The 24,887-nt window shown below is 48.1% G+C and overlaps 1 protein-coding gene and 1 long non-coding RNA gene across 2 annotated transcripts in view; one reads left to right on the top strand and one right to left on the bottom strand.

Moving 5' to 3' along the window:
* The first annotated feature begins 2,410 nt into the window (after window positions 1-2,410).
* The window catches only part of LOC308581894, a 60,957-nt gene continuing 38,480 nt past the window's right edge, over window positions 2,411-24,887 (top strand). Inside the window, exons 1-2 of the long non-coding RNA XR_014005346.1 lie at window positions 2,411-2,848; window positions 3,537-3,612. This is a non-coding gene — a long non-coding RNA (uncharacterized lncRNA). The remainder of the gene's footprint in view (window positions 2,849-3,536; window positions 3,613-24,887) is intronic.
* The window catches only part of CDK15 (cyclin dependent kinase 15), a 65,475-nt gene continuing 44,303 nt past the window's right edge, over window positions 3,716-24,887 (bottom strand). The window contains 3 exon segments of the mRNA XM_081181146.1: window positions 3,716-4,168; window positions 17,532-17,671; window positions 22,623-22,671. Coding sequence (XP_081037272.1) covers window positions 4,059-4,168; window positions 17,532-17,671; window positions 22,623-22,671 — 299 coding nt within the window. The 3' untranslated portion in view covers window positions 3,716-4,058.

The following is a 24,887-nucleotide window of genomic DNA, read 5'->3' as shown; positions in this document are numbered from 1 at the left end:
ATACAGATCTGTGTGGGCAGATGGGCAATTAACTTTCATGGACTTAGTTATATAATTGCTAATGACTTTTATCATCTCTATATTTATTTCCCTCAGTTGTGGGCCTGATTATTTGGAGATAAGCAAGTTTGCCTTGGCTGACTGGAGGAAAACACAAGAGCAAGCCTTGAGTTTTCTTGTTCTCTCTGGAAACGAATTCTGATGAGAAACGCTGTGAGAATGCGCTGTCTATGAAAGAACTCAAAAGATGCTCCCACCACATCAGAAGTCGCTTAAGAGCACCTTTCCTATTGACATTCTGTCATTCTGTCAAGAATGGCGAGATCAAGGAGATTAAATATGTGCTTCTGACTCACTAGAATATCACTGGCCTCCGCTGAAAACTTCCACCACCAAAATTCCTTGGCTGGATCCATATCAGCTCACTTGCAATCCTTTCCTTTTTCAAAAGCAGACATATTTGGGATGGAACAGTTGAATTTAGCGAAGTCATCCGCCCACTCGGCACGTTTTGAATACTCCGTTGGCATGCAACTGGTATAATGATAATCACATTAGCGATGGTGCAAGGTCTCTCTAGGACAGTGTAACAAATATTAAACAATTCCTTTTGTTGACTTCATCCAATAAGCCATCTTTCCCCGGAGACACTGTTCGACTTTAATCTAATCCTCTCCTTCCTCCAGGAATCCCTTTGTTGGGAAAGATCGGAAACCAACCCCAGGAATGACAAGTCTGTCCCTAAGCCTTGGATCAGTCAATACATTCTTGAAATTATCGGCTCCCATCTGTTCTGTTTGTCCACCCAGACCCTGGTCTGGCAATCTCTTTATCAAGGGACAGTCAGATTTATCCTAAGGGTCCAAAAATCAGACCGCACTGTTAACATCTCGGTTGCCAAGTCAATCTTACTGACACTGCTTTCTAAACAAAAGATAATACGCAACTCAGGACATCTGTTTCCTCTGTTACTGCTGAGATGTGTCGTCAGAGAAGGAAGACATGGCCCGTAACCAGATTCTGTTAGCATCTATGCTGGTGTAAGTCAGCCATAAATAAAGGGACCCCTGACCATTAGGTCCAGTCATGACCGACTGGGGTTGCCCCGTTCGCATCCTGAACAGAACATAAGACGCGACTGTGCGTCTGCGTGTGCGCGGGTCGCATTTCGCCTCTTCCGCGCATGTGCGTGACGTCATTTTGACCGTCTGCACATGTGCGAGCGGCAAAACCCGGAAATAACGCGCTCTGGTACTTCCGGGTCGCCGCGGAGCGCAACCCAAAAATACTTATCCTGAAGCGTATTTATCCTGAGGTATGACTGTACGTTGTTTATTAACGGGAAATGCTGGAGGTTTCGATTATGTTAAATAAATAATATATTCATTAACAAACTCTGAGTGAAACATGCTATTTCTGGAGGCTACCTGATCAGATTCGTGGATGAAGGATCGGGAGGGGTGTGTGAGAGCATAGAAACTAGCCTTCTGTAAGGTAAAGGTAAAGGGGACCCCTGACCATTAGGTCCAGTCGTGGCCGACTCTGGGGTTGCGGTGCTCATCTTGCTTTATTGGCCGAGGGAGCCGGCGTACAGCTTCCGGGTCATGTGGCCAGCATGACTAAGCCACTTCTAGAGAACCAGAGCAGCACACGGATACGCCGTTTACCTTCCCTCCGGTGCGGTACCTATTTATCTACTTGCACTTCCAACTGCTAGGTTGGCAGGAGCAGGGACTGAGCAACGGGAGCTCACCCTGTTGCGGGGATTCGAACCGCCGACCTTCTGATTGGCAAGTCCTAGGCTCTGTGGTTTAACCCACAGTGCCACCCACATCCCTTTGAAGTCAGCCATAGATTGATGTAAACATCAGAGATTCGCTAATTACAAAAGCACAGCCAAATCCAATTTATTTTTGTGATAGAAAATGTCTTTTCTCTTTTAAAAATGGGAAAAAGCTTGGCTTGTGCGTGACCCAAATGAACTTGCAGCTCAAACTGTCTTTCGCTGTTGCTTTTGCTATGTGCAGTGTTGTTTGTGCTGTGAAAACTTTTGCTGTAGCACTCAATAAAAATAAAGTTGAGAGTGGTGAGCCTCTTCAAATCAAAGGGAAAATGTCCTTCTTATAACTCATAGCTAACACAAAGTGCAGACCTTGGATTTAGGAGCTGTGGGCTTGCTCCAGTGTTGCGACAGTGTGGCCAAAGCCCTTTCCCCAGCAAGATTAGCTCTCTTGGGTCACTACAACCACAGTCCCTTATCTACCTTCTTTCTTGGTCTTCTGACCAATGAAAGAGCACCAGATTATGATTCAGGCTGGATCTGAGGCCCAGCTCTGTAGGCCTTCATATATACATCCAGTCTCGCAGACCTTGATTGGTGTTGGTGCCAGCTGGCCTTGGTCCTCAATGGCCCTGTTTTGTTTCTTAATGGCCCTAGCTTGGCTAGGTCATTTTGCATGGGCTGGCCCAGGAGTTCCTCTGCAGCTTGTATTTCTCCCTTCACATTCCAAATAATCAAAATCCTACCATTTATTGAGGAAATCAGACCTGAGTGCTCACTGGAAGGACAGATCGTGAAGCTAAGGCTCCAATACTTTGGGCACCTCATGAGAAGGGAAGACTCCTTGGAAAAGACCCTGATGTTGGGAAAGATGGAGGGCACAAGGAGAAGGGGACGACAGAGGATGAGATGGTTGGACAGTGTTCTCGAAGCTACCAGCCTGAGTTTGACCAAACTGCGGGAGGCAGTGGAAGACAAGAGGGACTGGCGTGCTCTGGTCCATGGGGGCACGAAGAGTCAGACACGACTAAACGACTAAACAACAACAAACCATTTATTAATGTCTAGGTGTGCTGGTCCCGGGGGTAAGGTACCGTGAGAGTAGCAGAGTCCACACGAAGCGGGGCGAGGTCCGATGCAGAGAGACGGGCGGGGAACAGGAACGCTGGAACAGAAGGCTGAGCAGGTAACAGGAACACCGGATGGTCGGGAACAGGAGGCCGAGCAGGGTACAGGAGTACTGAATAGTCAGGAACAGGAAGCCGATCAGGGAACAGGAGTACCGGTTAGTCAGGAACAGAAGGCCGAGCAAGGATCAGGATCACAGGAAGGTCCGAAGCCAACAACGACGTTGCTCCCGCAACCTGGGGCCGGGATGAGTGGGCTTTTATCCTCTTCTGAGGTCAGGGGCGGTCCCGACCCCCAGGAGCCCCGCCTACTTTGGCCTTAAGGCGAGCACTCCTCCTGGGGGCAACTAGTTCCCTTCGCCTCTCTGCCCTAAGCCTCTGCAGATCAGGAGAGGCCGAAGGGTTACTGGGCCCTGGAGGAGGCTCACCTGTGGCCACTGAGTCATCAGGCTCCTCTGGGGCCAGGAGGACTTCACCTGGGGCCAGCTCCTGCTGCACTGCCACAGGTGCAGGCTCTTCAGCCTCTAGGCCTTGCCCCAGTTCAGCCGGCCCTGGAGGCGGGGACTCCTGTGCAGGCTGGGATTCCTCTGTTTCATCCTCCGAATCGGAATCCCAGGCCATCACACTAGGATTTAGGAGGCGTCCCCCCCAATCTATTACATTATTATCTGTTCGTATAAAGGTAAAGGGACCCCTGACCATTAGGTCGTCGCGGACGAATCTGGGGTTGCGGCGCTCATCTTGCTTTATTGGCCGAGGGAGCCGGCGTACAGTTTCCGGGTCATGTGGCCAACATGACTAAGCAAACCAGAGCAGCGCATGGAAACACCGTTTACCTTCCCGCTGGTGTGGTACCTATTTATGTACTTGCACTTTGACGTGCTTTCGAACTGCTAGGTTGGAAGGAATCTGTTCATATAGCCCACCCTTAATCAAATGGTCCCAGGACACATTGATAGTTGCACTTAATCCTGAAACCTAAAGGGGGGAAATATTTTGCTCCTTTTACTTATGCCTATAATACAGTCTGCTCCTATTTTCTATGATCACTTCTTAGTTTTAAGGGCAAGCCCAGACTCAAATAGTGACGATGAACTGCATCCGTTGACTTCCTCGCCCCAGAAAAGAAGTCCACACTTCGTTTGTTCTTTTCACCAAAACTTGCTAGAGCTGATTTTGTGATGACCCTTCTCGTATGGAGCAAAGAGATCACACATTTCTGGTTTCAGCTTCACTCCGGGAACCGTGAGGATGGACTGTGCTATGAAGGAAACAAAGAAGCCAAGGATCAGTTACAGGGGAGCAATACAGGGGAGCCTGCACTGGGTCAAATCTGTCCTTGATGGTGACCCACATTGCTTGTCTTGAAAGAAAACTGCTCCTATGTGATGCTGCTTGACACAGGAGTAAGCTTATTCCTGGGTGAACTTCCCCAGATTTCGTGGAGAGCCTTTACACCAGTGCAAGTGGGATGGATAACCCATTGCTCTCCAAATATTGGGACTCCAACTCCCATCAGCTTCGGCCAATATAGCCAATGGTCAGAGATGATGGGAGCTTGAGTCCCACAACATCTGTAGGTTCTCAACCCCTCTTCTAGTGGAATCTATCATTTTAGTAACATTTATGATAACTTTTTTTTTTAACCCAGTAGCTATGCCATGTCCAAGCCTTTGCAAGCCAGCAACTCTCCAGTTATTTTGGACTACAACTCCTATCTTCTGTGGTAGCTGGGACTGGTGGGAGTTCTACTCCAAAGAATCTGGAAAACACCAGGTTAATGAAGGGAGTCAGGCAATCTGTTCCAGAAATTCATTCACAGACTGAAACATACCATAGGAACCCGCAGCAAACTATTCCTGGACTCCTTCCCAAAGTAATTTTAACACGAAACCACCACTGGAAACTACAACCGTGGAAAGAAACATATTCACTCTGCAGTTCTAGTAGTAAACCGGCAATCAGTTGATTTACTGGCAAAAAGTCACACATCCCCATTATTTAACAAGCAAGCAATGGGGTAGCTTTGCACGTTATAAGAAGTGTCAAAGAGCCAATATCCCAGTGACTAATGAACCCACTTTTTTGTAATCTTGAGGTTGTGTGTGTGCGCATCTTCCTCCCTGTGAGATGTGCAAGATCTGATTGTGGGCACAGATTATACATGTTCCCTGATCCTATATGAGCCTGGAAGCACACAAAGTGGATGAGTCAGTTGCTTGTTATCGCTGCACAGCAGGGAATGGTTCCTGAGCCATTATCCTTGGCTCCAGTTAGCCAGTTGCTTATCAGACTAAACTGATGGGGTTCCCACCCCCCCTGACAAGTCTTCCAGGTCACCTCTTTTGATGGCTTTTTTGATGGGATGCTGGGGGATTAAAAAACAACAACTAGTCACACCTAGACTTTGTCTGACCATCAGCCTTGGCTTGGCACTCCATCTCTCTCTCAGACCATACATTGCAGCCTGGATGCCTAACCTGTCCCAATTATGGACTGTTTTCCATTCCCCAGCCTCTTTCTTTTGGCTTAAGGGCTGGGAGAGATCCTTGTCTGAAATCCTGGAGACTTGCTCCAAGTCACTGTAGACAATATTGAGCCCAATGCAATGGGCTATAGGTCTGACTCAGTACAAGGTAGCCTTCCTATGTTCTTCCTGTGTGTGTGTCAAGCAAAGCCTGTCCTCCAACACCTTGCCACCAGTCCCAGTTCCCCCCAGCATCTGCTGCCTGAGATGGGTGCCTCACTCTACCCAATGATAGAGCCGGCCCTCCTTATCCCGGACACTTGTGCTTTTACTGTGCAGCACTTCGGGCAATATGTGAAGTTGTCCAGGATATCTACATTTCAGTCCTAGTAATCCTCCCAGGGAGGAGGATGGCGCTGTGGGTTAAACCACAGAGCCTAGGACTTGCCGATCAGAAGGTCGGTGGTTCGAATCCCCACGACGGGGTGAGCTCCCGTTGCTCGGTCCCTACTCCTGCCAACCTAGCAGTTCGAAAGCACGTCAAAGTGCAAGTAGATAAATAGGTACCACTCTGGCGGGAAGGTAAACGGTGTTTCCGTGCGCTGCTCTGGTTCGCCAGAAGCGGCTTAGTCATGCTGGCCACATGACCCAGAAGCTGTACGCCGGCTCCCTCGGCCAGTAAAGCGAGATGAGCGCTGCAACCCCAGAGTCGGTCACGACTGGACCTAATGGTCAGGGGTCCCTGGGCCAGTATGCCGGCTCCCTCGGCCAGTAAAGCGAGATGAGCGCTGCAACCCCAGAGTCGGTCACGACTGGACCTAATGGTCAGGGGTCCCTTTACCTTTACCTTTAATCCTCCCAGAAAAAAACCAACCCAATTCTCTTTATAGTTACAGTGGTACCTCGGGTTACATATGCTTCAGGTTACAGACTCCGCTAACCCAGAAATAGTACCTTGGGTTAAGAACTTTGCTTCAGGATGAGAACAGAAATCGTGCTCCGGCGGCACGGCAGCAGCAGGAGGCCCCATTAGCTAAAGTGGTGCTTCAGGTTAAGTACAGTTTCAGGTTAAGAACAGACCTCCCGAACGAATTAAGTACTTAACCCGAGGTACCACTGTACTTTGTTTTTTTAAAAAAATGTAAAGAGGAAGAAACGCACGTTAGTATTTTCCTAATATCATAATAAAAAGAAGCCCAGAAACTTCTACAAGTTTCCCTTTTCCATCTGGAGGGTGTGTGGAGTGAAGCTAGGATTCTCTAGCCATGCTTCCTGCCCTCGTAGGATTCTTATCTGGAAATTCTCTCTTTTTTAAATGCCAGGAGCCCCAGAAAAGAAATAATTTGGCATAACAGTAGTGGGAATGCAGCCTGCTAATCAAAAGGATTCAAATCTTCCTATGTGCTGCCAAGCTCTCTTCTTCCCACCCAGTGGAGGGCGGGAGGGAAGGGGAGAGAGAGGGGGGGGGGGAGAGAGAGAGAAAAGAAGAGAGACAAAAAGACAGAGCAAACCAAGAGCATGGTGGTTCCCTTCTTCAGCAATCTTAACAAATGCAAACGCTTCCACTCCACTGACTCCTCATTAACTTACCGAATCTGACAGTCTAATTATCGCAGCTGCTTTGCGCTTAGAATAAATAAATATGAAAGTGGATGTTTAAAGAAAAACGAGAAGGGAAAGGGCCGTCATCCAGGCAGTCAATAGAGAGAGATAGTTTGTTTTAAATTTTTATATCCGTGCGTATTTAGAGCATTTTGGGGGGGAAAGACAGTGCCATAGTTGTCTTTCAGACTAATTGAGTTCCTCACTTGGTGGATGATGGCTTGTTGTTGTCACCATTTCCAGCTTTAACTTTTAAACTTTTGTTCCCTGTGAAACCTGCATCTCTATTTTGCTCCTCTCTCTTCCTCTCCTCTGAGCTTGGGGGTGGCAGCAGTGTTCAGTTCTGCCTAGCTCCCACAGCATCCCTGGCTGCAAAGCAATCCAGCCAGCAAAATGCAGCGGTGGCACATTGCAGAGCACAGTTACTCTTTAAATTATTTCTGTCTTGGGGAGGGGGGCACAAGTATAGTGGGATGGGGGTGGGGAATTACAAGCGCTCCGGTTTAAATATTGCCTCTGCCGCTGGAACAACAAACACGATCTATGTAGTCCTTTGAGTCTTTTTCAATTTTCCTTTTCTACAGCGTAGCTGCTTTAGAGGCGGTAATTTGAGGAAGAGGACCAGTTTGGAGGGCGGGAGAGGAATTTCTGTGCCCTTCCTCCTCACACGGTTTTTCTGCTGGAAATCCCCTCCCCCCCAGATGCTTCTACTTCCACTACAAAAATATATATCAACGGTATGAGTAGCTTGGGAATGGGATTCTTAGGTTGTGTAAAAATTACCACTTACTCTGGCTCCGGCACACTCCCACTGGTGGTGTTTAAAGCTAAGTACAGTGGTACCTCGGGTTAAGAACTTAATTCGTTCCGGAGCTCCGTTCTTAACCTGAAACTGTTCTTAACCTGAGGTACCACTTTAGCTAATGGGGCCTTGTGCCGCCGCTGCCACGCAATTTCTGTTCTCATCCTGAAGCAAAGTTCTTAACCTGAGGTACTATTTCTGGGTTAGCGGAGTCTGTAACCTGAAGCGTCTGTAACCTGAAGCGTCTGTAACCCGAGGTACCACTGTACACAAGATGTTAAACACAAATCTACAGGTATTCCTATAGCTCAGTGGTCCCCAGTTAGGTAAGTACTGCAGACCCTCTGCTTTTCAAAAGCCAAGCAATGGAACCCCTACATCATCATCATCATCATCATCATCATCATCATCATCATCATTATTATTATTATTATTATTATTATTATTATTATTATTATTATAGATTTTGTTGATTTACAAAAGTGTGTACAATGTCTCTCTCTCTTATTTCCCCCCCATACTATTTGGTACCATTGGTCCATGCTTACTCCTGACAGGTCTCTCGGAACCCCTACTTTTGAAAATGTTGACATGTATGTGGTGAGGTTTTCGTTATGCGAATGGTGCCACCATACCCTCCAACATGTCCCAACACAAAACCAGGACATGCGTCTTCCGGGCTGCGCTCCCACTTAGAATCATAGAATCATAGAGTTGGAATAGACCACAAGGGTCAAGCTTAAAGACCTCCAAAGAAGGAGACTCCACCACACTCCTTGGCAGCAAATTCCACTGTCGAACAGCTCTTACTGTCAAGTTCTTCCTAATGTTTAGGTGGAATCTTCTTTGGAGGTCTTTAAGCAGAGGCTTGACAACCATATGTCAGGAGTGCTCTGATGGTGTTTCCTGCTTGGCAGGGGGTTGGACTCGATGGCCCTTGTGGTCTCTTCCAACTCCATGATTCTATGATTCTATGACCATTGGCATGTGACTCTGACTAGGTTACTTAAAAGAAGAAGAAGAAGAAGAAGAAGAAGAAGAAGAAGAAGAAGAAGAGTTTGAATTTGATATCCTGCTTTATCACAACGCGAAGGAGTCTCAAAGCGGCTAACATTCTCCTTTCCCTTCCTCCCCCACAACAAACACTCTGTGGGGTGAGTGGGGCTGAGAGACTTCAGAGAAGTGTGACTGGTCCAAGGTCACCCAGCAGCTGCATGTGGAGGAGCGGGGAAGCGAACCCGGTTCACCAGATTACGAGTCTACCGCTCTTAACCACTACACCACGCTGGCTCTCCAGGGAATACTGCTCCCCACCCATGACATAGTGAGTCTCCTGTCCTGACTACCAATGACATGAAGCAGGGATGACAGCACTCAGTGGTCGGTGACCAGGATCTACACAGTGGTGTTAACAACAATATTGACGGAAAATTCAAGATGGCGCCGAGGTAAGACGCTCTTATCGGAGCTCAAAGAACTCTTTTAACTAAATGCCCTTTGTTGCCGACTCCCCTCCTTCCTTTGGATTTTATTTCCTTTCATTATCTCGCTGTGCTTTTGAACATCTTATTTTATCCTCCTCGGTGCCGGGACCCAATGAAGTTAATGAAGTCTTAACGAAGGCTCCCAGCCATTCCCTCCCGGGCATTAAGGCACTCCCTCCCAGTTTCTCATCGACTTTTCGTGATAAATTTACTCCAAGGATCTTTAAGGACTTCTAGTTAACAACAATATATTTGGAATGCTCGCCACAGAAAGGCCAATCTGCATTGGAAGTGGAAAATTAGGTGGGGGTGGCGCTGTGGGTTACACCACAGAGCCTAGAACTTGCCGATCAGAAGGTCGGCAGTTCGAATCGCCGCGACAGGGTGAGCTCCTGTTGCTCAGTCCCTGCTCCTGCCAACCTAGCAGTTCGAAAGCACGTCAATGTGCAAGTAGATAAATAGGTACCGCTCCAGCGGAAAGGTAAACGGCGTTTCCGTGTGCTGCTCTGGTTCGCCAGAAGCGGCTTAGTCATGCTGGCCACATGACCCTGAAGCTGTACGCCGGCTCCCTCGGCCAATAAAGCGAGATGAGCTCCGCAACCCTAGAGTCGGCCACGACTGGACCTAATGGTCAGGGTTCCCTTTACCCTTTACCCTTTACCAACCACAGCTCCAAAATCATTAAAGCGGTGGCAGGGATGGGAGGGCGGATCTCACGGATGAAATTCAAAGCACTTTTCTGCAAGTTAACGCTGCAATCGCCCCAAAGAGTAAGAGGATTCTTAAGTATGCAATATCAACAGCTCTAGCTCACAGCCACAATTTACTGTTTTCCCTGGTCTTTTCTTAAAGAAATCTCACATCAAAGTCAGCTACTCTGGTGAACAGACTACTTGGGGTCAGCTTAAATTTTGACAGGGAGTGGAATTAATTATGGTTCGAAGAACTATTCAAGAAGGGATAGAAGGGACCCTTGTTATCACTAAACTATTGTGCACCAGCACCAATATGGTCTGGCCATACAAGACTGGAGTTACCAAATGGAATTAACTTTCCCAGGGTTCATATATTTTCATTAATATGTATGGGAAAGTGCAGCAACCTTGCCTTATAGACCTGGGTTGCACATCATGCTAAACCATGGTGTACTGAGCTAACACTTATGAAATGCTAAACCATGATGTATTATTATTTATTATTATTTATTGAATTTATGTACCGCCCTATACCCAGCGGTCTCAGGGCAGTTCAGAGAAAAGATCAGCATAAAAACCACAATATATATATAATCAAAATCAAAGCAACAACCCAATAACGTGGCTAAACCATGGTGTATTAAACTATTGTTTATTAAACTGTGGCTTAGTGTTATGTGTGAAGCCTGCCCAGTAGTTTAACTATAGTTTGCTTGCTGCCAACCCCCCCTCACTTTGTAGCCATTGTTTACTGTTGGTTTACAAACCGTGGTTTTCTTTAACTGCCTTTGGTTCCAACTCTATGTGCCCAGCAGTGTGCATGCGGCCCAATGTGTTTTGTATCTGTACCGTTGGATGTGTACTTTGCTTAGCAGCTGTTAGAATTTAGCCTTCAGTGGGCCAATCTATATATGGAAGTCATTTTCCCACAAACGTAGTTATTTTAATAATTTTTAACCTGCCTCTTCAGCCAACAAGGGCTCCCCGAGTGGCTTACAGGCAAACTGGAATTTATGGATGAAAAGCATGGTGATTGGTATAGTTTGAGGGTGATTTGTGGGCTATGTAGATTAAACAGCTAGAAACACGCAGTAACCTTCAGTATGGACAAGCCACCATCCCTGGAGAGGCCAAAACCTTAAGAGATGTTCAGTGCAATCTTTATACAAGTATACTCAGAAGTAAGCCCCACCATAGTTGAGTTTGGGCTGACTCTGTATATAAGATTGCAGCCCCAGTGGTTCTCTGAAAACCAGATACAAGTTGCATGCTGAGTGCCTACTGTTTTTATTAGTCACGGATTATAGTAATAGTACAGTCGTACCTCAAAAGTCGAACGGAATCTGTTCCGGAAGTCCGTTCGACTTCCAAAACGTTTGGAAACCAAGGCGCAGCTTCCGATTGGCTGCAGGAAGCTCCTGCAGCCAATTGGAACCTGCAGAACCTGCACTGGGCGTTCGGGTTCCAAAGAACATTCGCAAACTGGAACACTCACTTCTGGGTTTGTGGTGTTCAGGAGCCAAAACGTTCGACTTGCAAGGCATTTGACTTCCGAGGTACGACTGTATTGCAATTAGTAGCAGACTTTTGACTGAATTCTACGACTGTGGGCTATTTGTTGAAGTCAACTTTTTCCAATCATTTTTAATTTGTCGGACTTATTGATTGTCAGATGAAGTTTACTTTTCTACAGGAATATATATGCATCCCTCGCCACATTTAGGTCATAGCTACTCGAAGCAGTAGGTCACTGATCAGAAAGTCGGGTCAAATCTCCGCGACGGGGTGAGCTCCCGTTGCTCAGTCCCTGCTCCTGCCAACCTAGCAGTTCGAAAGGACGTCAAAGTGCAAGTAGATAAATAGGTACCACTCCGGCAGGAAGGTAAATGGCGTTTCCATGCGCTGCTCTGGTTCACCAGAAGCGGCTTAGTCATGCTGGCCACATGACCCGGAAGCTGTACGCCGGCTCCCTTGGCCAATAAAGCAAGATGGTCAGCGGTCCCTTTACCTTTACTCGAAGCAGTGGCCAGGGAGAGGTCACAAGATTCTCCCTCGCAGCAGCAGAGCAGCAGCCACAATCGCTTGGGACACCCTCTTCCCTGAGCTCAGTAGCAGCGGCATTGGCGGGGAAAATCGGGACATTTCGGGATCAAATCAGAAGCTGGGATGGCTTTTGTAATTCCGGGACTGTCCCTGGAAAATCGGGACACTTGGAACGTATGCATTTGTAGCTCTACCTGCTTCAGCCTTTGACCCTGGCCGTAGGAGAATGTGGCCCTTCCATCTGAAAAAGGTTTCCCACCCGTGTTACAAGGGGACAAGAAGCCCCCACCCTTCCTGCAAACCTCCCTCCCACCTCCTTTTTGCTGAACCAAAGCAAAGCAGCCTCCTCTGCCGGCAGTTCAGAATCCGACGCAGTTAACATCTGATCCTTCGCATTCTTTTCAATAATCGTTAAAATCTTGTTGTTCTTGTTGTCATCATCAAAACTACTTTTTTAAAATAAAAAAGCGATCTTTGCATCGTTCATTTATCTCCCTCCCACCCACCTAGTCACCCCCTGTGGCAATTTACAGGAAAGAGTGGTCCCTGCTAGAACAATTTCATAACAATGTTGGGGGGAGGGGATCTCTCTCTCGTATCCTTTCAGATGAAGATAACAAGCTGGTTCTTTTACCCACTGCCACTTCAAATTTGTACTTGAGCACACGAAAGCTAATCACCAGCATCCCCTAGACTAGGCTACAGCCAGAACACAATCTTGTATGCACTCAGAATGCTAAATTTTATATAATTCAATTCAATTAGCTGCAGTGACCTTGGAACCCAAATGTCTTGCTTGATTGTGAAAGTACAGACAGATGTTTGTCAGGAGTTTTTTTTTTGTTTTTTTGAAATCACATTGCTGTCGTTGGGTGATATCCAATATTAGCTATATTCTGAGTAGACCCACGGAAATCAATCGGCTTCAGTAACTTCAGCCCGTTTATTTTATTGGTTATGACTAGCATTAGTAAAGGTAAAGGGACCCCTGACCATTAGGTCCAGTCGTGGCCGACTCTGGGGTTGTGGCGCTCATCTCGCTTTATTGGCCAAGGGAGCCAGCGTACAGCTTCCGGGTCATGTGGCCAGCATGACTAAGCCGCTTCTGGCGAACCAGAGCAGCGCACGGAAACACCGTTTAGCTTCCCGCTGGAGCGGTACCTATTTATCTACTTGCACTTTGACGTGCTTTTGAACTGCTAGGTTGGCAGGAGCAGGGACTGAGCAACTGGAGCTCACCCCGTCGTGGGGATTTGAACCGCCGACCTTCTGATCAGCAAGTCCTAGGCTTTGTGGTTTAACCCACAGCGCCACCCGCGTCCCCATGACTAGCATTGGGTACCACCTATTATCATCATTGCAATCGTAGTGAATTCACTTGAGAATACGAGCTTGCTGGATCGCAAACTGCAACGGTTTCTGCCTGAAATACTCTGGTTGCCATGATGACATCATGGACTTGCCCCCAATCCACCAAGGCGCCACGGGCTGCAACTGGGGTAAAATATCAGCCACTGTAAGAAACACTCCAATATACCAACCCAGGGGACTGAGAAATGCATTCCTCATATGGAAATGATCCATCTCGTCTCCAGGAGTGACATGTTGTGTTCGCCAATCTGTTGCCTCCCTCCTTCCCTCCCCACCTTTTCCCCTCCTGCGTTCCTGTCTCTTTGCTCTCTCTCCCCCCCACACCTCTCCCCTCCACACACACACATTCTCTCTCTCTCTCCTTCTTTTCCTGTCTTTTGGCACGGGCACTTTCATCTCCTCCCTCGGGGATTTGAGATGTCACTGCAGGAAGTGCTTGTCTGCCTCTCAGGCAGCGGCAGAGCCCTGTGGCTTTGACAAACCTCATTTAATTGGGAGGAAGCCAGGAGGGTTTGAAAGAACTGAAACATCCACGAAACTCCTTTTATCAGGCATAATTTAAACTCTGCATGGAAAAAAACCTATATGTATAAAGAAAAGTCAACTCCCCCCCCCACCCTGCTGAGAGTCCTCCCCTCCTCCTCCTCGGCCTCCCCCCCCCCAGCAAAGGCAGGCTCCTACGAGATTCCATCTTTTCAATTTTCTAAAAGTGTCAAAGTAGATTTGTGCTCTGCGGCTGGTTGGGTAGAAAGGGGATGCAGTTCTCTCCCTTGCTCTATACACAGAGGGGGGGGGGGAGAGAGAGGAGGCGGGGGGGGGGAGTCCCATCGCACATGTGGACCTTGTTCTGTGCATGCAACAACTTCATTTAATTCCACCCATGAATCTCATGGTCTTTGTTGGCTTCTGCTCAGACTGCAACATGCCTCCAAAGTCAAAATCATTTATTTCCCACCCGCCAACCCACCCACAACCCGGGCCCGATAACAGGACGGGAAAAGCCTGTCAAGAGCTGTTTTCGTACGCAAAGAATATTGCGTCCCCGTCTGTGAGGTCCAGCTTTAATTCTCTCTGAGGTATTTCTACTGCTGTCAGTTATCACGTTCATGGAGGCAGAGGAGTCCTAGGCTCCCTTGGTGGTCTTGATCATGGCCCTGAGAGGGACCCCTTCCGAGGTGGCCAAGTCTGGAGTGATGGTAGAGAAAATAGGGGCGTGCCAGACAGAAGGGGACCTCATCCAGAGTTCCATGGTGACTGAATTTTGTGAAGACTTCCATCCAGACAAGCGATTTGGCCATCGCTTACGTGAATTTGAGGGACGGGGAGGCCCACCCCAAGAAGAGAAATGGAGACGAGGTGGTCCAGGCATACTTTCCCCCCTGACCACAGTGAATTCAATGAGGGAGATAGCAGAGGTCCAAACCGTGGACCCCTTGGCCCTTGGGAGGGATGGAGAGACCTTCAGACGAGAGATTTCCTCATGAGCCTGAGGACTATGGACCAAACAAAGATGGCGATCAAAACGATAAAAGTGAAATTCTAGGAGTCAATTGTAGGAGTCAAATTTCAGACTATGGACTGGAAATTCAAAAATTTTGCTTCTTGTCGCCTTTCGCTGGGGAGGGGACCCCAGAGGGCCGCCGAAAATAATGAATATAGTTGGAGCGATAATGCAGCCCTGATTAACACCTGATCCCACTTTGAATGGTTCACTTTGAGAGCCACTGTTATCTGCGATTGTTGCTGTCATATTATCATAGGAACATGCAAGCCCACTCACCACTACAAGGTGAGTGAGGCTGCTGCGACAGCCCACACCAGCAACCGGAGTCCTCCACCATGGTGCCCAGGGGAGCCTGTGTGTCTCGCCCAGCAGCCCAGAGCAGCAGAGGCATGTGCCAGGGAGCACATGGACAGGCAAATGGGCTTCTAGCGACTCTGAGCCGGAAGTGGAAAGAGGTGGTTTTTGTGCCCCTCCCCCTGGGCCTTTCGTCCTTGGCAGAGGCCAATCTGAGCAACCCCTAGGTTAAGGTTACCAGACGTCCCCGTTTCCTGGGGACAGTCCCCGTTTCTACAAATCAGTCCCCATACAAACTCCACTGAAGTTGAAAAGTGTCCCTGGATTCATTGAAAAAAATATGGTAGCCTTATAGGTGTGTCCCTGAATGGAGGATAGCTTTAAAGTCAATGTCTGCAAAAGCCTTAGAAAGTAGACATTTTCCTGACAAGAAAGCTTCCCAGAAAGCACTGAGGGCCTTCTGGCGGTTCCCTCGCTACGAGAAGCCAAGTTACAGGGAACCAGGCAGAAGGCCTTCTCGGTAGTGGCGCTCACCCTGTGGAACGCCCTCCCACCAGATGTCAAAGAGAACAACAACTACCAGACTTTTAGAAGACATCTGAAGGCAGCCCTGTTTAGGGAAGCTTTGAATGTTCGATGTACAGTGGTACCTCGGGTTAAGTACTTAATTCGTTCTGGAGATCCATTCATAACCTGAAACTGTTCTTAACCTGAAGCACCACTTTAGCTAATGGGGCCTCCCGCTGCGCAGCTGGAGCACAATTTCTGTTCTCATCCTGAAGCAAAGTTCTTAACTCGAGGTACTATTTCTGGGTTAGCGGAGTCTGTAACCTGAAGCGTATGTAACCTGAAGCGTATGTAACCCGAGGTACCACTGTATTACGGTATTTTAATATTTTGTTGGAAGCAGCCCAGAGTGGCTGGGGAAGCCCAGTCAGATGGGCGGGGTATAAATAATAAATTATTATTATTATTATTATTATTATTATTATTATCCCATGCGCAGGGAGATTTCTTTCTAACTCTGGATACTTTTTGGTGCCTTCCCCAGCTTGGTGCCCTCCAGATGTTGCTAAACTCCAACTTCCCTCAGCCCCAGCCAACACTGTCAGTGGTCATGGATGCTAGGAGTTGTAGTCAGTGTTTTTCCCCCCAGCTCCCCCCCCCAGTTTTTTCCCCATTGCAGGCCAGCGGTTCCCCCCCTCCCCGCTTCTTGCCTTTATGAACTTCTGAGAAGCCCAAAATGAACATTTCAAGTCAAAACAGAAGCTGGCCAGCATGTGTGAGTCTACACTTTTTTTTAGATCAATGACTCCACCTAGCTCCTACCCATGCTGTCTAGGTTTGTCATTGCTTCTTGGGAGAAAAGCAATGACAAACCTAGACAGCATCTTAAAAAGTAGAGACATCCCCTTGCCAACAAAGGTCCGTATAGTTCAAGCTATGGTTTTCCCAGTAGTGATGTATGGAAGTGAGAGCTGGACCATCAAGAAGGATGATCGCCAAAGAATTGATGCTTTTGAATTATGGTGCTGGAGGAGACTCTTGAGAGTCCCATGGACTGCAAGAAGATCAAACCGATCCATTCTGAAGGAAATCAGCCCTGAGTGCTCACTGGAAGGACAGGTCCTGAAGCTGAGGCTCCAATACTTTGGCCACTTCATGAGAAGAGAAGACTCCCTGGAAAAGACCCTGATGTTGGGAAAGATGGAGGGCACAAGGAGAAGGGGACGACAGAGGATGAGATGGTTGGACAGTGTTCTCGAAGCTACCAGCCTGAGTTTGACCAAACTGCGGGAGGCAGTGGAAGACAGGAGGGACTGGCGTGCTCTGGTCCATGGGGTCAAGAAGAGTCGGACACAATTAAACGACTAAACAACAACAACAAGAAAAGCTCCTACCCACTCCTAGCCATGACTGGTCAAGCCACAGGGCAGGGCCAATTCTTATTTCCTTTTCCTCAGTCCATCTCCCACGTAGTGGCGGCGAGCTTTAAGCTTTCCAGTCAGGCCTCTACCGCTGCATGTGCGAGGACCCTTATAAGCTGCCCTAGCCATCTGCCTGAATCTAGGAGAACGAGGGTGCTAGGGCGCATTTATTTGACCTGTACCAAAACCAGAAGCAACGCCCAAACCAGCTAGGGAGACAGTTTGCTGTAGTTTTTCACACTTCTGCGGGTGGTGACGGTGGCTGTTGTCAAACTGGCATCTGTTGAGGGCTGCCCTGAGCCGCCCAGTGACTTACTGTAACAACGTCATGGTGAATTCCGGCACCTATTTTTCTTGCGAGAAAAGCACTGGTTGTCATTCAACAACATCTGAAGGGCATCTTGTTGAGGCAGTTAGAAAATAGAATGACATACCATCAGAAAGCTGGTGCAGCTGAGAAGGTAAAGAGTTGAAAAAAGGATGACGACATGCTTTCTGTGCTGAGATCCTGTCCCGTGGACAAAGTTTTAGCATTCTCGTTGCCAAGTCTTCAGCTTCAGATTCTCTGCCCAGCCTAAAAAAAACAACAGAGAGAAATAACCAACACCAAAACAAGGCCTTGAGCCATAGGTTTAGCCACAGGAGAGACTCTGCCAACCTGGTGCCCACTAGATGTTTTTGCACTACAACTTCCACCTGCCCCAGACATCAAGACTGTGTCAGCTTGGGCTGAAGAAAGCTGTAGTTCAAGGTATCAGCTTGAGGAAGGCTATCATGGGGGATCTTTCACGAGCGAACTGGCCAAAGCAGGGCAAAGGTAAAAGGTAAAGGTAAAGGTACCCCTGACCATTAGGTCCAGTCGTGACTGACTCTGAGGTTGCGGCACTCATCTCGCTTTATTGGCCGAGGGAGCCGGCGTACAGCTTCCGGGTCATGTGGCTAGCATGACTAAGCTGCTTCTGGCGAACCAGAGCAGCACACGGAAACGCCGTTTGCCTTCCCGCCATAGCGGTACCTATTTATCTACTTGCATTTTGACGTGCTTTCAAACTGCTAGGTTGGCAGGAGCAGGGACCGAGCAGCGGGAGCTCACCCCGTCGCGGGGATTAGAACCGCCGACCTTCTGATTGGCGAGTCCAAGGCTCTGTGATTTAACCCACAGCGCCACCCGCGTCCCTTTGGGCGAAGGTATAGATAGAGAAATTTGAAAAATTGTGTGTTAACAACTCAGCCACAGAATTATGCCAGTTAAAGGTATATAAATGGGTCAATATATTTTGCATCTCCTCCAAATTTATTCCAAGTTAGGGACCTAACTGCTGGAGAATGCTATAGACTCATTTCCAGAGAAAGCTTTTTCCTCCCTCCTCCAAAGCCATCCATTGTGAAGCAAAATCACTACTTTGGAAGCAAAGGATTTAAATGCATGGGAAGGACCAATAGCAGACTAATGCAATGCATATTGCTTTTGTTACCATTAAATTTTGGCTTGAAATTGCAATGGTCATACTTGGGTCCGGTCCAACATTGTCCCCACTCACCCCAAACCTAAGAATAAATGTATACATTGGATTGAACAGCCAGGATTCTTTCCAAGCTGCACACAATTCTTTTACTAAATTTCTGGTTATGAAATGAAGACCCAGACCAAAAAGTATAATGTTCTGGTAAGAATAGACAATACCGAATACTCTGAAGGTAAAGACCAACGAGGGTAGTGATAGGTTATTCGACCTCTCCTTAATAACTGGGTGACAAATAGCTTGTTTTGCTTTGAGTCAAATGCTGAACTTAGGAAACTGATTACATCATTTGGGGGAATGATGAGGTAGGAAAGGCACAATCACCTGGGGGTAGGGGAGTTGAGGGACGTGGGTGGTGCTGTGGGTTAAACCACAGAGCCTAGGACTTGCCGATCAGAAGGTCGGCGGTTCAAATCCCCGCGACGGGGTGAGCTCCCGTTGCTCGGTCCTTGCTCCTGCCAACCTAGCAGTTCGAAAGCACATCAAAGTGCAAGTAGATAAATAGGTACCACTCCGGCAGGAAGGTAAACGGTGTTTCCATGCGCTGCTCTGGTTCGACAGAAGCGGCTTAGTCATGCTGGCCACATGACCCGGAAGCTGTATTGGCCAGCTCCCTTGCCCAATAAAGCGAGATGAGCGCCACAACCCCAGAGTCGGCCACGACTGGACCTAATGGTCAGGGGTCCCTTTACCTTTAACTTTAGGGGAGTTGAATGATGGTTGAATAGGAGGTGGCAGACTTAATACTTAGTGTCAGGGGTTCAGGGACAGAGGCACAGGTGAGGGGGGAGACGGAGAGCGATGGGGAAGAATCCCAGGACTGTGAGGAAGAGGAGGACAATGACTTGAGGTCTTCCATGAGTCTCTCAAGTGAATCGGAGGATTCCCAGAAGGGGGCGCCCCTAGTCAGGCCAAGGGGGTTCACAGGGGGGACATGCCAGGGGCAGGGAAGCAGCAGGGAAACCCCGAGTGGGAGTGGGAGATCGGGGCCGGCTTCCCAGCAGGAACGAAGTGAAGAGAGTGGAGTTCCCAGTGTGACACACGGAGCAGAGCAGGAAGGAGACAGGGGAAGGAGATCGGGGCAGAACGTCCTGCCGGAAGAGGCGGAGAGTAGTACAGGGAGTAGTGTAAGTGTCAAGAGGAAGGTCAGGGGTAGCGAACGCGCGCCAAGTTCAAATGTGGAGGCGCGCGGAAATGGAGAGAGCCCGGAGGAGGAGCCTGGCCCCAAAGCACGAAGGAGGGGGGAACAGGCATCTGAGGAATCCGCTTCAGGAGAGAGCAGGAGAGAAGGGACCCAGGGGGGCAGAAAGACCCTGCGGAAAAGGAAAGACAGGAAGAGGTGGACTAGCACAAGCCTCTTAAGCTGGTGTAGGGGCGGGACCGATTCAGAGGGGACTAAAAACGTCTAGGCTAAGAGACGCGGGGCTGCGCGCCTCGGTTGTGAAAGCAATAATGAACTGCAATAAACATCCTTGTATATAAGAAGAACCTGGCGTTGGTCTTTTGTGAGCTGAGACCTGAGGCAGCCCTGACACTTAGTACCCCAAGTAAAATCTCTACACCAAAGTGAGGGCACATACTAGTAAGGGTTTGTAGATAGAGACAACCACTTATATTAAATCAGTTGGTGCCCTTTAACTGAAAAGGGTATTCCTGATATTCCTCATTGCCTTGCTCCTTGCAATGAGAGGGCCAGTCCTGGCCAACGCACAAGTACATGCAACTCTAAATAATCCTGCAAGAGAGTGGAGGCATTTATCTGTCTACCAAAGCTAAGCCAAAGCCTCCCTGGGGAGGCTTATAAGGGAGCAAAGTCACCCTGGGTTGGGTTTTTTTGGCGCGGGGAGGAGTGGAGGGGCAAACCTGTTAAATTTGTGACATGTTCCGTTAACTTTGCCAGAAAAGTTAAGCATGGAAACTTTGTTGTGTCATTACGGCATTAAAAGGGGAGCGGGGTGTTTTTAACCGCCCCGTTAATCATTTCATCATACGCGAAGAATGTTCTTCAGATGCTCCATAGATCTGACATCAGAACGTTTTATTATATAAGCACTCTGACTTCCTAGCCGAAACACCGTTGAGCCACTGACATTCAATGTGGACAGACCAATGGTCTGATGTAAATCACTTTCATGTCACAAAGTTGTGCGGTTCCCCTCTCTACTCCCCACAGCTATGTCTGCGCGGGCGGGGGGGACTTCAATGCCAAGTGGCTGACACCTGGGGAACATGACAGTTTGGAGTGTAGGAAGCAAAACAGAAGAAGAAGACGAAAACACCGCCAAGCAAACAAAAACAGTGCCCTGCGTTTTATAGCATTTAATTTGCTTGCTTATTCAGAGCGTCAGGTGGCCTGTTAGAGCCCCGGCTGCTGTGTCTCTCCTCACACCCTCCCCAGCCGGGCATTTCCCTTCCGAATGACATCACGCCGCTGGGATCTGCTCACTTTCATTCTCAGCCTGGAGCCCCAACCAAAACATACCCATAAAACGAACTGGGCTCGGAGCGTGAATATCTCATGTCAGCTGCCAACGCCTTTTGAGGAGAGGGGAGGTAGTGGGGGACGAGAAGAAGCGGGAGCCATTTACACGGGCATAGAGGAATATTTTCTGATCTTCTCATGAACTGGGTGCCTTCTCCACTTCAAATGCTTTTATGCGTGTCTACATACTTGCGCATGCATATGGGACACGGGTGGCGCTGTGGGTTAAACCACAGAGCCTAGGACTTGCCGATCAGAAGGTTGGCAGTTTGAATCCCCGTGACGGGGTGAGCTCCCGTTGCTCAGTCCCTGCTCCTGCCAAACTAGCAGTTCGAAAGCACGCCAGTGCAAGTAGATAAATAGGTACTGCTCCGGCAGGAAGGTAAACTGTGTTTCTGTGCGCTGCTCTGGTTCGCCAGAAGCGGCTTAGTCATGCTGGCCACATGACCTGGAAGCTGTACACCGGCTCCCTCGGCCAATAAAGTGAGATGAGTGCCGCAACCCCAGAGTCGGTCACGACTGGACCTAATGGTCAGGGGTCCTTTTACCTTTACCTTACGTACTTGCGCAAAAGGTAGAAACATGTGGGGGGTGTACATCAAGGCTGCCTCCGCTCTTCAACCGTCCAACAAAGATGGGTGAAAGTTCGTGGGTGGGCATGAAAAAAAGACAAACATCCCTGGACTTGAGCGGTCGCCGGCCAAGCAGCATGGTCCCAATGCACAAGGCTGAAGGAAGTTCCCATGTCGAGACACACAACCTGGAACCTAGGAAGTTGCCTTGATATGAGTCAGTCCATTGGCCCATCTACTTGAGGTCCGTCCACACTGACTGGCAGGATTTTGTGCAGAAGTTTTGTTTGCAAACTATTGTCAACAAACGGGACGTGGGTGGCGCTGTGGGTTCAACCACAGAGCCTAGGACTTGCCGATCAGAAGGTCGGCGGTTCGAATCCCCCGCGACGGGGTGAGCTCCCATTGCTCAGTCCCTGCTCCTGCCAACCTAGCAGTTTGAAAGCACCTCAAAGTGCAAGTAGATAAATAGGTACCGCTCTGGCAGGAAGGTAAACGGCATTTCCGTGCGCTGCTCTGGTTCGCCAGACGCGGCTTAGTCATGCTGGCCACACGACCCGGAATTGTAGAGTTGGAAGGGAACTTGAGGGTCATCCCAACCATCTGCAATGCAGGAATTTCTGACCCCAACCCCTTGAGATGTGTGTATTTAGCAAGCATTGGGTAAGCTGGTAAGTATTTCAGCCTGGGTTTTTACAGAGTGACTACTATAAGCTCAGAGACCTCTTGCTTCATACTGATGACTTGTCGTGAAATGGTTCACTTGCGGCTGCTTAGGTAGTTCATGCAAATAGCCCAATAATGATGCCTTTTTTCTTGGAATCTGCTGCTTCCACAGACTACTTTGGAGTTGCCTTATTCTGACTCCAAGTCTGGAGTTAAAAGCTTGCATATAAAAACAAACAGACCCTAAGGGAAAGCATGATAACGCTGTCATAGGTAGTTTACCTGTCACAGATCATTCCGAGCCTCCGAGGGTTGCTGGCGAAGAACCTCTCTGGAAAGTTAATATGCAATCACCAGATTAAACAAAACCCAGGGAAACAGTCCAAACCCTGCACTTAGCTTTTCAAATCCTGCTATAAAATTTGGTGTATTTATAAAGCTACATTGCTTCTATAAAGCATGAGTACTGGTATAAAGCGATTCTGTAGTGCTCTTTACCCATTTGCTAAAGAATATAGGCACCGACGCTTGAATTTTCTTTTTTTCTTTTTTTTAAGAATACAGATTCTGCAACCAGGACTCCCAAATTCCGCAACTGAATCAGGGTATGTGGGTACAAGTGACTGGGTACAAGTGACCATCTGTTTTCTCACATGACCTGCTACAACTGTACAGGGAGGCACAAAATCCGCAATCTGTCACTGCCTTACAGTGTCTCATTGAAGAGATACAACTTTCCCTAGATTAAGATAGGCAGGAGTCTTAAGCCCTCTCTTTTTCTTGGCTGTTGCTCTGTCCACTCTTCTGAATAACTGGAGTCTCACCCACCCCTTTATCCTTTTGGCACTGCTCCTGTGGACTAGATACACCACTCAGAGATTTTAAAAATACTTCACAGGGTTGTTGAGCTCCCTGGGAGAAAAATATAGCATATAAATGAACAATAAGTAAATAATCAGTAATAAAATACAGTGGTACCTCGGGTTACATACACTTCAGGCTACATACGCTTCAGGTTACAGACTCCGCTAATCCAGAAATAGTGCTTCAGGTTAAGAACTTTGCTTCAGGATGAGAACAGAAATTGTGCTCCGGCGGTGCGGCAGCAGCAGGAGGCACCATTACCTAAAGTGGTGCTTCAGGTTAAGAACAGTTTCAGGTTAAGTATGGACCTCCGGAACGAATTAAATACTTAACCCGAGATACCACTGTACAGTAATATTAAGTGTTTTTGTATACCAGTTAGAAATTTTAAAATCTTAAGTGGTTTAGAAATTCTGATCAAGAGATGTCATGTTATCCTGGGCTAGACATTGCCCTTGCCTTCGGTTACCAACATTTTTGTGGCGAGTTTCGTGCACACTCAAACACGCTCACACACGGCGCTCTATTACAACTCAAAGTGTCAATCAAGGGTATCATGGTGAGTTTCCCTGTCAGCAATCCACATCAATGGCAGTTGCCGAGATAGAGAGGAGAATTCACAGCGTGTAACAACACTTAGGCAGGCTTTAAAGACTTTCCTAGACAATTTGAAAAGGATTCTTTTCCCTAAACTACACTTGCGCTAACCTCAACCCCGGTACCAGCGGAAAACATTCCACTTCTGTATCATGCTACTGTGGAAAACCTTGCTGATACTGTTTGTTCTCCACCGGTCCAGTCAGTCAGGGCAAACACTGCGGAGGAGGTGGAAAGCGTTCAAATAACTTCCCCACCCCACCCCAAGGCCCAGAAAAGTAGCCTTTGGGTGAAGGGTGGCATAGGAATTTCATGAGCAAATAAATAAATAGTCTCCTTGCCTTTGACAGTATTTACAATACATAGGTAAAAGGTAAAGGATTCCTGGACAGCTAAGTCCAGCCAAAGGCGATTATGGGGTTGTGGCGCTCATCTCGCTTTCAGGCTGAGGGAGCTGGTGTTTGTCCACAGACAGCTTTCTGGGTCATGTGGCCAGCAGGACTAAACCACTTCTGGCGCAACAGGACATCGTTACGGAAACCAGAGTGCACAGAAACGCCATTTACCTTCCCGCCACAGCAGTACCTATTTATCTACTTGCACTGGTGTGATTTCAAACTGCTAGGTTGACAGAAGCTGGGACAGAGCAATGGGAGTTCACCCCATCGCGGGGATTTGAACCGCTGAGCTTCTGGTGGGCAAGCCCAAGAGGCTCAGTGGTTTAGACCCCGGCACCACCCGTGTCCCTTTACTTTTTACAATTTATAAATAATTGCAAGAAATAAACTGTTGGTTTCCCTCCCAAAGCCTATCTGGGTGTTTCTGCACTCCATTCAAGCCAAGGCTGGCCCAAGACATTTTGCCACCTGAGACCCCCCTCTCCACATACTGAAGCCAGCTGGACTGGCAGCTGAATTGTCCTTCTATCTTGGCAACGTTGACATCCTCCACTTCACCTGAAGGCATCAGGCTAACTTAGGGGGCACACACCAAGCTACATGGCACACATATCTCTCTGTCCTCTGACATCTCACAAATCCCAGCATCCACAGCCTCACTTTACCTACTAAGACAGTGGCCTTGATT

This window comes from Podarcis bocagei (assembly GCF_964188305.1).
Source record: "Podarcis bocagei genome assembly, chromosome: 1".
Classification (NCBI taxonomy): Eukaryota; Metazoa; Chordata; class Lepidosauria; order Squamata; family Lacertidae; genus Podarcis; species Podarcis bocagei.
This window is presented reverse-complemented; position numbering and strand designations above follow the sequence as displayed.